Source organism: Stegodyphus dumicola, chromosome 9 (genome assembly GCF_044657685.1).
Source record: "Stegodyphus dumicola isolate Sdum_Otavi_A_Nest chromosome 9, ASM4465768v1".
Lineage (NCBI taxonomy): Eukaryota > Metazoa > Arthropoda > Arachnida > Araneae > Eresidae > Stegodyphus > Stegodyphus dumicola.
Window position 1 is genome coordinate 66,042,710 of NC_140776.1, and position 17,333 is coordinate 66,060,042.

A 17,333-nucleotide genomic window follows, 5' to 3' on the forward strand; every position below is an offset into this window, starting at 1 on the left:
GCAAAGTTTTCACTAGTACTGCTTTCTGACAACACTGGGAAGTGTCACATTGATGATATAACCCATAAAAAATCAATTACTGCAGGCAATGAAAGAAAATTTTTCACAACTTAGTTGAACGAGGATACATATGTTAAAAATGTTATCAACTGTTAGTTTTCATTCAGTACATACAAAACGAAACAATTAAGGATAAGATGTTGTTTTATACAAAGCAGAGGAAATAATAGCAGTCTCTGAATTCTTTTGAAAACATGAACTGTGTTGGCAAAAACTGATAAGTGTATGCTTGGATCTTGCTCAGGATTCATAGATACTCAGAAAATAAAATCTCAGTGTTACTGCTATTCACTGTATTGTACACCATCAAGCCTTGGCTGCTAAGGCACTTCCAAACGAACTCAACAATGTCTTAAAATTATGCATCAAAATTTTCAATCATGTTAAAAACGGTGTATTAAATACTCATTTTTATGGCCCTTTGTGAAGATTTGGAAAGAGAACATAAATCACTGCTATTTCATACAGAAATACATTAGCAATATTATTTGAACTTCTACATGAAGTGATTCAGTTTTTGGAAATTCTGTATTCAATTGAATTGTATGTGGAATTCTGAAAGTAAATGTTGAAGTTGTATTAGCTTACCTATCAGCTATATTATTGATTTGTTGAACTCATTGAATGTGAAATTTACAGGGTAGAGATGTTATCATAATTTATGAGTTAACCAAAATTGAACTATAGAAGTAAGTTCAGCATTGCTAATGAATTACGTTGCTTACTTTCTTCTATTTAATCAAAGAATGAAAATCTTGTGAAAAATATGCAAGTTCATTCATCTCATTGATTAATTTTTTTTTTCTTATCATATATGTATAAAAACAGCATATTTATATAATAACTTTTATAACTTTATATTTTTTGTTCTTATTACTCTTATAGGTAGATAATATTATTATTTTTGGGGAAGGGGATGAGGGAATTTTGATTTTTGGCAGTAGGGGGTATGATAAAAATGGCCTCGATGTTATGCAGACTGTAAAATATTATTTATTCTCATTTAAAAAAAATACATGTGAAGTTTCTCTGTCAGAAAACTCATCTCAAAGGCTTATTGATAAAACGTTTAGAGATAATTTATTGAATAGTTGGATATCTTGCAAAATTTTTTACATTTTCATGAATCCTTCTTTTCCTACTAGCAGTTCTTCTTCATTAGTACCTGTAAATATGCATGTTTCAAATTGTAAGTGAAAAGCCATTTCTGCATCAAATTTTCTTGCTAATAATGACTTGTCAAATATCTCAAGACATGAGAGCTCTGAAGGAACAGCCCAAGAATAAATAATGCTGACAAAATGATTTTCAAGAGTAATTAATTATATAATGCACAAAAATATTTACAGCTTTTACATCGAATAGATTAATGTCAGATTTTACAAAAAGAATAATTATACAAGCAGTAGGCCATGATGGCCTATGACAGGTATTATAAAATAATTAAATTAATTATCTTGGTGAATATATAATAGATTAATGTCGGGTATTAGAAGAGAGTAATTACTATTACAATTAGTAAGCCATAATGATCCATGTTAGGTGTTGTCACAGCTGATCCAAATTAAATACAGTACAAAGTCCTAAGATCTGTATGAGGAATTTTTCCAGATATTAGATCATCAGTTCAAATTGAAATAATTTAGTAAGATGACACTTGTAGAAATTATAAAATTAAAAATAGGAAATAGTGGTTTATGAAATAATGAAACATTTATAACCTTAACACATTGTTCAATAAGTCCCGGGACTAACTAAGAAAACAACATCCATTTCACGTTTATTCATCAATATAATTACAATCAAGACCTATGCAATCATTCCAACTTTTCGATACCATGCTTGTAAAAAAATTTGTCTTTGTCTGCAAAATAAGCTTCAGTAGCAGCGATGACTTCCTCATTCAAGCCAAATCTTTTTTTCTGAAGCGTCTTTTTGAGATCAGCAAACAGCCAGTAGTCGCTGAGAGCTTGATCTGGAGAGTATAGTGTCTGGGGAAGCAGAGTGAAGCTCAACTCGTTTAATGTAACCAGTGTTTGCATTGACTTGTGGCACAGGGCATTATCTTGATGGAAGATGATTTTTTTCTTCTTCATGTGCGATCCTTCTCCCCCCCCCCCAATTTCATCCTGCAGATGCACCAATAACTTGCTGAAATAGGCGCTATAGATAGATTTTCCCTTTTCAAGGTAGTCAATATAAATTATACCTCGCACATCCCAAAATATTGATGCCATGACTTGGCCAGCTGACTACTGCATTTTTGGATGCTTCGGATAGCTTTCACCAGCTGCATGGCACTCAGCCGATTGCTGCTTCGACTCCGGAATGAAATAGCGGATCCATGTTTCATCCATTGTCACATACCAACTCAAGAAATCCTGTTTATTGCGAGTAAACAGTGATAAACAGCTCTGTGAATCATCGACCTTGTTCAATTGTGAGCACACGCAGCATCCGTTTGGAAAACTCTTTTTTTATACCCAACTTTTCATGTAAAATTGTACGCGCACTTCAGGTGGTATGTTTACCATCTCAACAATCTCGCGAACTTTCACTTTGCAGTCATTTATCACGATTTTCAACACTTGTTTCACATTTTCTGGAGTGACTGCTTCATTTGGCCCTACAGAGCATGCAGCATCATTTGTATCTGTGCGACCACACTTGAAATCAGCATACCAACGACAAATGGTTGTTTTCAATGAAGCAGAGTCTGGATAACATTTTTCAAGCCATTGCCGAGCTTACATGGTATTTTTGCCCATTAAATAGTAATGTTTAATCAACACTCGAAATTCATTTTTCTCCATTTTGTCCACAAATGCACAAGTAATGTCACTTTCACAACAGTAGCTTCGCTTTTTCTGGTCCAATTGCCATGAAAGTCAGATACATGTCATTTGAAGGTTAGTTCTTTCTAACAAAGTCAAGTTAACATTACTGTCAGTTAGTCACGTGACTTATTGAACGATGTGTTAAATGAATCAAAACTTACAAAACAAAAGGCTCAATATTTGTTTGTTTGCTTTAAATATTTTTTTTTAATGTAAGTAAGTAATTCAGGTATCTTCATTTTATCTGCTATTGCTTTCTGTTGCCTAGTGTTAAAAGCTGCTGAACACTGGTAGTTCAGTCTGGGACTTGAGTCCTGGTGAATAGGCTGGCTGCATGGGCATTTTCATAGCATTTCCCCACGTGTAACATAGATATGAACCAATTTTCCATAAAATATCCTTCCCCTCCATGTGGTAACTAATGGCGAAGCATGTATTTTTTTTTTTTTTTTTTTTTTTTTTTTAATTTTCTATTTAATTCTATAGGGCATAATTGCCATGTTCAGAATTCCCACTACATTGTCAATCAAAATTTTTTCATTCTAGGTATAACGATAACTAGCATAACATAATGGATAACTGTATTGCTTGAAATGAAATTGAAGAATCACTGCTGTGTTTTTAATTAAACTTTTCTGCCGTCTTCTTGACTTTGGTTACTAAATTAATAATTGTTATTGAGAGCACTATTTCTAAAAAAATTGAGGAAAATGAGAATATAGATTAAGGAAAGAACATAAATCATTAGTTATTAATAAAACACTTAAAATCTTGTTAACACATTTATAACATTTTCTTGTTGAAATTTGTAATTTATATTTAAGATTCTTAATTTGTCAGCAGTGTAATCTTAGATAATTAAATTTGATAAGTCAGGGAAAGATTTTAAATTTATCATGTCTTTTTCATATTGAAAACGTATTTGGTAATGCTGTATTGCCTGAATTTTCAGAAAGGAACATTATAGAAATATTTAGAAAACATATATATATTGTTTAAGAAAATATTGGGTCATCTGGAAAGTTGAGCAATTTTTCAAATTAAAGTGCATTTTGTTCTAATATTTTGTTACTGCTGATAAGAAATGACCTTGATCAAAGTATATATTTAAACATAGTTTTTTTTGCTCGTATTGCATAATTCTAGAATGTGGCATGACTTTAATACTAAGAACGGAGAATTCAAAATTTATTTTCATCATATTATACTCTTTTATTTTAAAAAAGAAAAAATGCTAGTCAGTCTGCTCAGAAAATTTGTGCTGTATATGGACAAAATGCAATTTCTGATAGCAGTTCAGAAGGTGCTACACTGTACAGATACCCATACTTTAACAGAGCAGAATATGCCTGCTTGTGTTTTGGCATGGGACTCTTTGTTAAAGAGAAATTAAGAAGCTGCCCGCCACCTTTATTTTTAAACCGCTTATCACTGGAGATGAGAAGTAGCTGCTATGCAATAATGTTACAAGAAAAAGATCATGAGGTAAGCTAAATGAACCTTCTTTAGTAACACCGTGAGGAGGCTGCATCCCAAAAAAAGTAATGCTTTGTTTATGTTTGTAACTCTGAAAAATACTGTTTGCAAGCAGAAATCGAAACAAAGTGCTCGTAACTGATGAATCGACAAGGTGTTGTTTTTCCATTGCGACAGTGCTTGGCTGTGGGTGAAATGTTTTGTGTTGATTCCTCCTCTCTCTATAATATTCAGTGGACTTTGCCCATTCAGATTTTCATCTCTTCTGTCACTTCAAAATTATCTGAGTTGCCAAAAGTTCTCTTCTTCAGAGACTGTCAGATAGCACCTTGATAACATCTTTATAAATAAACTTACTGACTTTTTTCAAAAAGGAATTTTCCAGCACCAGGTAGATGGCAAAAAAGTCATGGAACTGTATAATGAGTAGATGTTTTGATGAAATCTGGTTTCCTAATATTTTTGTACTGCTCCATTTGCGTTTATCATAAAATAACCTCAGCACTTTCCAGATGACTGAATAGTAGCGTAGCATGTAAGGGCAGTTCATCCCAAGTGGCACAGTTTTAGGGGTGGTATTTTTTGCATGAAACATTATTTTATACGAATTAGTGAGGTGGAATTTTGAGGCAGATTTATTAGATTTTAAATTGCCGTATGGAATTAAATTGAGAGGAAAATAGTTTTTGTACTAGAGAAAGTATTCAAAGAAATCAACATGTGATTTCAACAGCTCTTCAACTTTTGCTGTTCTAATTCAGCTTGACTTTTGAATAAAATTATGAATATCGACTAAATTATGATCACAGTGACATTTGTAAGGAAGAATTCCTCATTAAGAGGGAAATGTTTCATAGCTTTATTTCTGTTATTGTTTGGGAAATCAAAACAGGATTATGGAATGACGGTCCTTTTAAATTCTTGGCAGCTTATTCTAAAATTCAGTCTTCAGAGAAAAGTTCCAAATATTATAATTACTAGCATAAACTTTCCTGTCAATTGCAGTAAGTGTTGCTAGTTGTGAGAAGTGTTTTCTAAGTAAGCCTTCTTTCTAGGTTTATAGATTTTCGAAGTCTACCTATAGAATCTGAAAAAGTGTGGTGAACTTCCACAACAGCAAAGCAGATGGCTCAAGATTTGTTCATAATTAATTAGAATTTCTTCATCCACCTTTTCTTTCTTTTTTTTTTTTTTTTTTTTTTTTACTCATTTCTTTGGACTATGTAAAAAGCATGCAATTCAAAGTAATCCTTTTAAAAAACTGTACTTTCTGACCATTTGTTTGAGCACACATAGGTTTACACATTTTATATTTCACTGTCACTCCACTGAACCGAATCCATTGGCTAAAAAATGTAATCTAAATGTATTAGCCATATAAATGAAAGGAACCAGAATTTAAAAAAAAAGTCTAAGTATATATTTAACTTAAATGTCAGATTGGGTATTATAAATTGAGAGAGTTATTTTAAGTTGTATGTATTTGTACAAAATGTAAACAAAAAAAATTAATTTGCAAATCTGTTGGAATGAATGTTGAATAGTATTTGTAAATTATTTGCATGAAACACGAATCGTTTTGCATTATTTTTTTCTGTCTTGCTTTTCAGGTTGCTCATTAATTTAACACCATTCTTAAATCAATATTACCATCTTCTGAAGGTTTACATGGCTGTAATTTTGGGAATGCACAGGACATCTAACAAATTCTTATCTATATTGTTGGATATATTTAATACTTTGGCAACTAAGGTTTGTATTTTCTAGATGATGGAATTAAATATATATTTGTATTTCTGTGTATTGTGAGATATGTTAACACTAAATAACAGTGGGATAATTATATATTTGAAGTTTGTTTATTTGTATAATTTTGCTATCTAAGTGCTTGTTTCTATAGGTTGTATTAATTATGTATTTAATACCAAAATTTGTTTCTGTAGATCATCATAGAATAGCTACAATGAATTTAATATGTTTAACCATTTGCTTGGTTCCATAGATCATAATATAGTAATAGTAATCGTAATCGTTTTAGATTCTTTATTTTTCCTCCATAATGAAAATCTGATGTTGGTACTTGTTGTTCTCTTGCTTGATAAATGTTTATTTGTGGATCATCAGTTCATTTATTATTTTCTTTAAAATCTTACAATGAAAATTGGGATTTTGGTCGATGAGAATAAACATTAAAGCAGTATCACATGTACACGCTACCCTCAACAGTGCATCGAAAGGAACATTTCCCTGAATTTTTATTTCTGTAATATCCAATGGAGAAATCATACAAGGGCTAGTGCTTCAAGTGAAACATTTTCAGTTAAGTTTCGAAAAGTCTTGCATAACTAGGAAGCACTCCTGCTTTTAACGAGACATGTTTCAGTCAGGAACCCTGTAATGGTAGGTGATGAACAAACTCGTTTCTTCCAGCCTCACACATTGTTTTATGTGATAACCCCCATTATATGCAATTAAAATATAAAAATATACTTTTTTGTCAAATTTCAGGTAGCTCAGTTGTCACTGTGGATTTGCATATTTTGTCAGCATTGTTAATAAATCCAGAGTACACAGCATATTAATTGATATTTGAGAATACTCTGAAATGTTAATTTGAATGCATTTTATAATCATCATCACCCCAGTATATGTACTATTATATGTATAGTGTTATTCTACCATGTGTAATGATTCAGAATATTATACCCTCTTTGAAATTTTGGCGAGAATTATGAAATTTCTTTCAAGTTGGTAAAATGGTGTTATTAATTATGCTCATATAGAGTAAGTATTGTTATTAAATATAATCTTACTGAACATAAGTAAATTGTTTTATTTTCCAGGGATTTTGCATTCCTCCAGAACTTCAAGAAGAAGCTAAAAAGTATGGGGCCACTAAATTTGAAGATATTGACGGTGGTGGTCTTGGAGAAGGTGAAGGCACAAAAGATGTCAGTGGTAATATTAAAACTGAAGATCAACTTGAGGATGCTTTTAAAGAAGGCCAAGAAAAGGAAGACAGTGATCAGAAATCCAAAGAAATCAAAGTATGTGTTTTCAGTTATTCAAATATTTTTAAAAGAACTTGTTTTCTACCGATTTTGACTTTATATCAAAAGTTTATTTTAATTTAAAATTCAAAAAATTATGTAGCTAGTAATGCCTTTCAAAATTAAACCACTTATGAAAAAAAAAAAAAAACTTTAAAAATTATAAAATACTTTTTAAACCTCAGATTGCACTAGGAAGTGTAATAAATTTACATGTTTTAATTAGGTTTTTTATCATTGCTTTAAGTTACTTATTTTTATCTCTTGAATTGCTTAAGGAGGAGGAAGATGGAATCGAAATGTCAAATGATTTTGAAGGTAAAACTCATAATCCTGATGAGCAGGATGAAGAAATTGAAAAAAGTGAAGATGAAGATGATCTTGAAAAGAAAATGGGAGATGTTGATACAAGTGAGGCAGAAAAACTTGATGAGAAGGTATTTCATTCTAGAAAATTATGAAATCAATTTCAGTTGTTGAAAATATTCTTAATCATTAAAAATATTGTTATGATTGCTCAGTCAATTCCTCCAAACTGAATACAGAAGAAATACACAGTGCATTAAATTTTTATAAACTCAAAATGCTGCTTGTCTGGTGCCAGATTTCTGTCTGTAAAAGCCAAATTTTAGCTGGTTTGGCATATTTTGCTCTAAACTATAAAGTTTGTTTCAGCTGTTTGTTCAGATTATGTGCCAGAATAATAAATAACAATTAAAACTCTTTCTGAAATGTTAAACTAAGTACTGTAACAATAATTATGAGAGAAATTTGAAAACTATATTGTGTAGTAATATATTCGTATAAAAAAGCATGGAACAGTAAAAAGAAATATTATTTAAACCAAAGCTGTAGTTCATAAGGGATCAAGAACAATTTTTATTTTGTGTAATTATATAGAAACATCTGACTTTTCTTTCCTTTCATTCTTGATGCATTTTTGATTATCCTTACATTTTAATATATTACTTTTATGTAAGCATATTGCTTGCACTCATTGTATTATGCTTATCTAAGCGTAATACAAAATATGTAAAAAGTAAGCATAATACACTGAAAAGTGTGCTTACTTTTTTATAGTTTAGAAACCATTCTTATAAACTTTCATATTTTGAAATTCTACACTTACAAATCAGTTGATTGATGCTCTTAAATGATGTGAAATTCTGAATTCAAATGCAGTTTTCTAATGTGTTTATGAAATATAAATACTGAAAGTGTTTTAATTTTTATTCTATGCTATTTTTGTCATGAGCTGCTCCAAATTACTAAAAATATTTCATAATGTTGTTTCCAAACTGCTAATTTTTTAATATAGCTACTTGTGCTATACTATTAAAAATTTGCTGATCTAGTTGTTGAACTAAAAGTAGATTTTATAAATACTTTATTGTAAAGTTTGCTAAATTAGTTTTTTTTTTTTTTTTTTTTTTATCTGCTCTGATCAGGAATATGCAGCATTTTATTTTTAATTTTCGTTCTTTCATTTTTATGGTATTTTTATACAATGTACCTTTTTGCTTTCAGTAATTAATTAGTATATAAAGTGCAGAATTTTAAGCTTAATCCGAGCCATACAAAAAAGCACATTTCAGTATTATTATATTTTAATTTATAACCCAAGCAATATAATGTTTTTAGATCTTCATTAATCATTTCAGTGTTCAAAATTTCAAATTTTTCTGAATCCACAAAGCTCTCTAAAAGTGTCTAACTTCATTTTTTACTATATTGTTTGCTATCTGAAAATAAAAAAGAAATGCTATTTTGGAGATAAGAAAATTCCCATGTAAATCATAATAAATGCAATTTATTTGATACATTCACTAATATAAAAATTTAATATATATAAAAGATTAGGTAGTTAATGTTATTAATGTAACTTATTTATAATTTATTGTGTAATTTGTACTCATAATTTTACAATTTATAACATATATCTATACATATTTCATTTAAAGATATGGGGAAGTGATTCAGAGGATGAGGATGAGGAGGAAGATTTAAAAGAAGAAAGTGAAAGTGGAGGCATCACGGAAAATAAGGAATCAGAACTTGTTGCAAAGGATGGTGAATACAAAAAAGATGATTATGAAAAGCGTAAAGATAAGAAAGCTGAAGAATTTTGTCCTGACACCGATGATGAATATAAAGAGGATATCCCTGATCCTCTTATTGATACAGGTCCACAACAAGTTAGTGTCCTTTTTTATAATTAATTAAATAATAATATTGTACTATATAATTTCATAATTTTTACAGTATTAAATTTGATAAAATTTGAATAAGTCTATAAAATGCAGGATAGTAATTTAAAATGTGATGTATTACTAAATTTACTGACATTGTAGTTTTGTGAAATTATAATATCTATGGTTTCATTTTTTTTTAAATTGATGACTCAATTTAATAATCATGAATTATGGCAGAAACAGTTAATTTTATTCTTTGTGAGTAATTGTGATTATATTAATTACAAATGAAAGAAATAATAAAGAAAGGAAAGAAAATATACTTAATTAAGTTTTCATATGAACTTCCTTTTTTTTTTTTTTTTTTTTTTTTCCCCTGATTTTAACACAGTTAGAGGAAGAAGGAAACCCAATTTCTTTTTTCAGAGTATATTTTAATTTAGAAAGCACAAATAGTTCCATCTTAAAAATCGCTGTCTGAATTTAATTCTTAAAATACAGTAAAAAACCAACTATCTGGCATTTAGCTAACTGAGATAGTTTCAAAATTTTTTCTCCGTAAAATTAAGCAGATGATAAATTTGCAATTCTGTTATAAAGCATGAATAGGACTGTAACTGGAATCAAACAAAAACCTGTCATCAAACAGTGCAATTTAGCGGCAGTAATGGATAAGCTTGGCATAATGCTTTGGCTGTATATAAATCCAATTTTTTTATTAGTCAGTTTAATTTCTATAAACACTAATTTCATTTACATGCGAGTTATCTGTTTTTACTTCCTTGTAAAAAGGAAGTATTGTAATTCTCGAAAAATTTCGGGTATCATATTTCAACGAAAATATCCATTTTTACCGCTATCGAAAGCAATTTAGATGTTTTTGTGTGACATCTGTACGTAAGGACAGAATAAAGGACTCTTTTCCTCCCCAAAAATTATAAAACTGATTTAAAATGAATTCTAAAGAGATTTTTTTTTTTTTGTGGCGTCTATATGTACGTATCTCGCTTAACTTGAAAACGAGTAGCCTCAGAACGTTGAAATTTTGTACATAGGACTGCTGTAACATGTAGATATGCACCTCCCATTTTGGTTGATATTTTCCAAACCAAAGTATATAAATATATATATATCCACTCTGTTACTCGGCTCAGTGAGCTCAATTTCTTTATTCTTATATGTTTGTAAATTGTTCATTTTTTGCTTTTAAAATGATTGAATTATGTTGTTCTGGTTAAGATTTTTATGCCTTTAGTTAACCTGCAGGCAGTAATTATGGAATTATCAGCAATTTAAAAGTTTTTTTAAGTGCAGCTAAGCCTAATTTTTTATTATCAATTCAGCCATGTTTGTTTATGTTTTCAAAAACAAAGTAATGTCTTCCTTTATTATTGCGAATTAAATTATGCTTAATTCATTCTGTAATTATCATTTAAGTTATTAGCTTGTTTTTGCATAGAAATTGTAATTTTGTTTGTTTTAGCTGTACTTGGTGTTTTATGTTTTTCCATATCTTTCAAATTTCAATGAAAATGTTTTGAATTTTTATGTATTGTTGCATTGCCGCAAAGTGAGAACTGAAATAATTAGTAGCACATGCGCATGAAGGAAGCGGCACTGAATCATCTGTGAAAAACTGTTTCTTTTTTATTTGTTTAATTTCTTTTATACATCGTTTTAGATTTATTATAGTATTTGAATAGAACATGTGGTAATTCTTCACATGATATAATTTTTGTGCACTCTGGGTTATGAAATGAATGAGATGTAATGCTGTTAAGTGAACCTTGCGCCAATGTGTCGTTATGTTAAATAAATATAGTGAACTTGAAGAGTGCATTTATTCTGTTGTGGTTTATGCACTATCCACAAAGTAGATTTAATTCAAAATTCGTTAACAGTTAATTCAATATGTTTAAATGAAATGCAGGAAAATTGCGTATAATTTAATATTCTGTACAAGGAAGTCATGTGGCGCACATATCAGATTTTTTAATTACATTCTGAAAATTTTCTGAAATTCAACACATGACCTCCCACCTGCCAGTTGCATGTCTTAAGTTGGAATTATCTAAATAGAAACAAGCTTTAAATAAACAATCCCACTCAACATTAAAATGATTTGTTTTCTGCTTCTTATTTCTTTTTTCTCTGATAAAACTCTGCCTTCAACTCAAAATACTAATTCTATGAAATAATAGTTTTATGTACAAACATGTAATATGATGTAAAGTGTGTGAAGATAATGAGGACAGAATATTTTTTGCCGTAGTCTAATCAGATGTTTCTAGCAATTGAAAATTGATTCATGTAGTCCGCTAGTGTTATCTAGATGTCGCTGAGTCTCATTTTTTGTCAAAAGTTTGATCTTACAGTCCGTACAGTTGTTAAAATGTTGAAGATAAGAAAAGAATTTTTACTAGCATTCATTATTCATTATAATTATGATTCTTTGTTGGACAAATATCTAAAATTTAGAATTTGAACAGTGGGCATTTTGTGGGTGCCAACCCCTGCTTTAAACCTTTTAAATAGTGTGAAAACTGAGCATCAGTACGTGAAGTTAAAAAACTAAGTCAATCAATCATAAGCTTGATGTTCACTAAATTTAAATTCCAGATTACCCAAGATAATATTTTTTGTATTCCAAATGAAAATATACATAATCTTCCATTTAGCCATAAGTTAAAAATTACAGAATTCTCTGTCATTTTTATGTATCACTGCCTTTTTGCAACATAATCTCATTACTAAATTATGCAAATATGGATTTTAGTGTAAATTAAAAATCTGACATATTTAAGTATATCAGTCTAAATGCCATTAAAATGTAATTTTTTAAGAACTTTCAAGAGATTTACGTGAAAAAATAAAGTAACAGAGTTGTTATGCAGTAATTTGATTTTTATCAGCAGTTCTTAAAAAAAAAAAAGCTTAAATTTCAGGAACAAAGTCCAAAATCCGGACTTGTTGGGACTTTGAATGAAATCATGATTTATGAAATAATGAAGTATTTATGATCTAAAAGGTATCAAAATTTACCAAAAAAAAAAACTTAATATTTATTTGTTTACCTTATTAAACATCTCTTTCAATGTACGTTCTTTAAGATGCTCCATTTTTTGTGTTAATATTTTCTTTTTAATTCTGTAGACAGACATATTCTCTTGTTTAGTTACATTGTTGAAGTCCTGTAACTGCTGTTTTGAGAATTCCAACTAACTTGTCAATTGAAATTTTCTTATTTTCAGTATCTTCTCTGTCCCCCTCTTCACTATCGGTAGCGGTAATTTCTGGATCTAGAACCATACTACAGATTTCGCCATTCATTAGCTGATTAATGATTGAGAAGCATTGTCATCACAATGAAAAACTTCTTTTATATCATCTATTACCGCTTCTCCACATTTCTTTACAAAATCTATTAATTGGAAAATTTCAGCTTTGTTTTGCGATATCCGAAAACCTTTAAAATTTGCGGCTATCATCATCAAATTTAGCTGTCCTTCACTATGCATCGTGAGCTTGGCGACTAATGACAAATTGTTCCATTACATTTTATCTTGCTTCTATCATGCACGGAGACAATTAAGCCTGAATTGTATTAGTTTAGTTATTTATTATACTTATATCTATTTCTTGCATGTGCTTATCAGAGTTCTGAATAAATAAATTTTCACATATACTTGAGCCTAATTGAGGCTGGTGCTAGATATCTTACTGCCTGATGCAGCCTCTCTGGGTTCTAAATCCTGCGACCCGGTGCGCCCATACGAGGCCTGGTGCTGGTTCTGGGTTTATGTGAATAACAAATCAGTTATTCTTAATTCAAATAGCCCTAAAATGTAATCTTTGGGTCATCAACAAAATCTCTTTTTAGCATATGGAAAAGAAATTTTTAGTAACTTTTTCCTCGTCAACATTTTTTACCGCATTTAACTCAAATCTGTAATCATCGCCAAGCATAATGTCAACATAAAAGGTTACCATACTCCTTTATTATTCAATTACTAACATAAAAAACTGTTTGGCCCTCACTACATGAGTCATTACTTACTCAAGTTGTCATGTGTTGATAAACATGCAGTGATGAAAGGAAAGTATAATAGATAAATAACGATTTGCCAAGTTGGCGTCAGATCAACGATGTATCTATGTGCAATGTTTCACTTTGAAATGTTTGCCAAGCAGATACGCAGCAATGGAGCCAAATTACTGATCTACAAAGTATAATAGATAAATAACGATTTGCCAAGTTGGCGTCAGATCAACGATGTATCTATGTGCAATGTTTCACTTTGAGATGTTTGCCAAGCAGATACGCAGCAATGGAGCCAAATTACTGATCTACAAATTTATGCTAAAATGATTGTTTCTTCAATAACAAGGTATTTTATTTAGTGTTGAAGTGAAATTAAGATTCAGGACTCTCCAGACGTTTTATTATGTACGGAGGAGGGAATCAAATGTGCATGCATAAAGCCTATGACTAAAACGTTTTGAGGTCCAGATTTTAGATCATTCAGGATAATGGACATCCAGATTTCGGATTTTATACTGTATTTATCTTCAGTATTTCTTTGCATTGTAATTTGAAGCATAAAGTTTGGAAATTATTGTGCCCATTTTCAGAAGTTATTACTAAAAATCTAAATTTATAGAAGTTGTTTGGATCAAATTTAATGTTAAAAATATAAGTAGCATGAAGCTAGATGAAATTTGAAATTTTACATTTAAAATAGTTAAGTTTTTGCTAGAAAAATTATTTAGGATAAATATTTTCATTCACAGAAATGTAGATCATTATTGATTCAGGAATAACTAAATGGAAAGCATATTTCACAATTACAAATAAACATAAATTTACTTTGTATGGTAATTATTCACCTTTTATCTTTTGCAACCTACCATGTTATTAATTTTCTCATATTACATTTGTTTCATGACTCATTTAATTTTTACAATATATTTATTGCTTATTATTTAATTTATTACTTACCTACTAATGGCATAACATAGGGCTCTTAAGCATCTAAGTTTAGAAATGAAGCTCTGGCCAGAATGAATAATTTTTGGCAGTCTTCCCATGGTTATCTTTGGCCAAAAAAAACTTTACTGTCTAAATAATTTGATAGTGTTAAACATAGATACAATGGTAGTAGGGAAAACTAATGTGCTTTCCAAGGAAAATGGATTGTTAGATGGAAAAAGGCTGAGCATTAATAATTTGGCTAAAAAAAGGGGGAACTGCACTTTATTGAGAAATCATTGCAACTTTATTAAAATTTTGAAAAGGGTTGAACCTACTTTTTTTTTTTTTTTTTTTTTTCTTTTTTACAAAGTGGTTTAGTCCTTGAGGGACTAGACTATAGTTTTTGTTTTGGAATTTTGCATTAAATCACTCTGAACGTCTGTTTCACTTTTCTAACTGTTGCCACCAAATGTTATCGCCCTGTATTATATTTGAAAAAATTAAATAATGAAGAATCTGCATAAATGTATGTATGTTTCTCGCATTATGTTAAAACAATGTTACCTAGAGCCATCAAATTTTGAATGCCGTAATCCTATTGCAAATATGGGCATCTGGAAACCCAAATTTGGAATTTGTTCTATTATGGATTTCATATTTTGTAAAAGTTTAATGAATTTTCGATTAACAAACTCAAGGATTTCAAAGCGAGCAATGGCAACAAGTGTTTAGAAAAAACATTTTTATCTCCAGTGCGTGAGACTGTGTATCGGAATTTCTAAAGCTATGCTCAGTTTAAAATTATTTTGCGATATTGCTCTTGAACTGAATTTTATGGTTTAAGTGTGAAGAACATAATATTTAATAAATAAAGGTAACACACAAAATGGTTAAAAAAAAAAAAGAAAAAAAGCCCCTTTGTGCGTAATTTAAAATCTAAAACCTTTTTTTTTTTTTTTTTTTTTTTTTTTTTTTTTTTTAATAGTTATACCAAAACCCAGTAAAATGTTATGGAAACTGAAATAAAAGACAGCAGGTTACAATCTTTGTTAAATTGGTTACTTTAACAACTTAAAAGGAGAAGTTAATCTTTATTAGTCATAGTATGTATAGAGGCTAGATTAATACATGCAGAAAAATTAATTACAAAATTTACCTTTCATCTGTTCTCCTTGTGGTTTAAAATAGGGCAGTCATGATGTAAAAAATGATTCGAGATAATAATTTGTAGTTAACATCAGCTTTTTCAAGGAAAAAATTTATAAACTTTTTAAGAACTCCCCCCCAGTTAAATATAAGTAAGTAAAATAATTTCTTCTCAGATATAAGAAACTTCAAATATTTTTAACTCTAGTTATATTCAATAATATATCAACTTATAAATTTACTGTAAGACTAAAGGACTGAGTTACTCGTTCAAACCAACACTACATTTAGATTGATAATCTCTTGTGATTACTTATCAAATCGATTAGATTTTTCGGTAGAGTTCATAACATCAGATCCTGTTCTTAAATAAATATGTGTTACTTAACTAAAAATATTTTCTGTATAACAGGAACCTGAAGGTTTAGACTTGCCTGATAATATGGAAATAAAGGATGATTATAAAGAGAATGAAGATCTTGAAGAAACTGAGGGAGATGCCAATATGGAAGATGTTAAAGATGATGGAGATACTGAGAATGGTACATATATTTTTTTTATAAATGAGAGTATGTGTCTTTAAACGAAAATATTGTATAAATTATATTAGTAATAGCTCTGTTAGTAATAACCCTCTTGCTATAAAATAACAGTGTCTGAAAATGCAAAAATAATTATGATTTTTAAGAATGCTAAATATTTTAAAAAGGAAATAAAATGCCATAAAACTGATAGAAATGCAGCATAGTAAAGAAAGCATAATTTTATTAGTATAATAATAAGTAGCTATAGCAGTAATGAAGTGATTACACTGGTGAAAAAACATATAGGATTTGGATTAAAATTATTAAATAACGTTTCACAAACTGAAGTGAGAGTATATTGCAAATGCACTGCAAGCAAAAAGATGAAACTAATAAATATGAGAATGAAAATTGAATTAAACTTCCCATTTTCATGTGAGGAGTTCAATATACATACAAAGAGGAAAAAACCTTTCCTGAATATTATTTTTATTTTTATAATAATAATAATTAGTAATTCTAAACTATGTCTTCTCTCCTTGCTTTAGGCTTTTTCTTTCTTTTTGCTAGCATATATCTTAAAATTTAATTAAAACATGCAACAATAACAAAAATGATAAACACCTCCACTGCAAAACTGCAAAACAGTTATCGACAACTTTTGTAGTCTAATGTGAATCTTCAATATAATCTTTTTGATTTTCAGTTTTAGTATCTGTTTTTGATTTTTCATATATTATATTTCAGACTCTAGGTCATTTCTGTTGTTTTTAATTGCTTACTACTTCATATCTGTTTAAATTCTCCAATAATCTAAATGCCTGAGAATTGGCCTTTAATTTTCATTATCTCCATTTTCGTAAAATTTATGATAAACTAGATGTATATGTGAACAACAGTCACCCTAACCTTGACAAAGCTACTGAAGTGGCCTGTCATGCAGATGACATTGTGATCTGGCACTCAAGCAGAGATATTCATGAACCTAAAACAATCCTCCAGAAATCTCTAAATGAGACTGTAAGATGGTCACAGAGCTTAAAACTCAAGATCAATACTGAAAAGATTACTACCTG

The 17,333-nt window shown here is 29.6% G+C and overlaps 1 protein-coding gene across 1 annotated transcript in view; it reads left to right on the forward strand.

Moving 5' to 3' along the window:
• Window positions 1–17,333, forward strand: part of LOC118195958 (midasin) — a 589,327-nt gene that overhangs the window by 516,395 nt on the left and 55,599 nt on the right. The window contains exons 79-83 of the mRNA XM_085823548.1: window positions 5,984–6,125; window positions 7,217–7,420; window positions 7,702–7,860; window positions 9,385–9,618; window positions 16,146–16,275. Of these exons, the coding sequence (XP_085679674.1) occupies window positions 5,984–6,125; window positions 7,217–7,420; window positions 7,702–7,860; window positions 9,385–9,618; window positions 16,146–16,275 (869 nt within the window). The remainder of the gene's footprint in view (window positions 1–5,983; window positions 6,126–7,216; window positions 7,421–7,701; window positions 7,861–9,384; window positions 9,619–16,145; window positions 16,276–17,333) is intronic.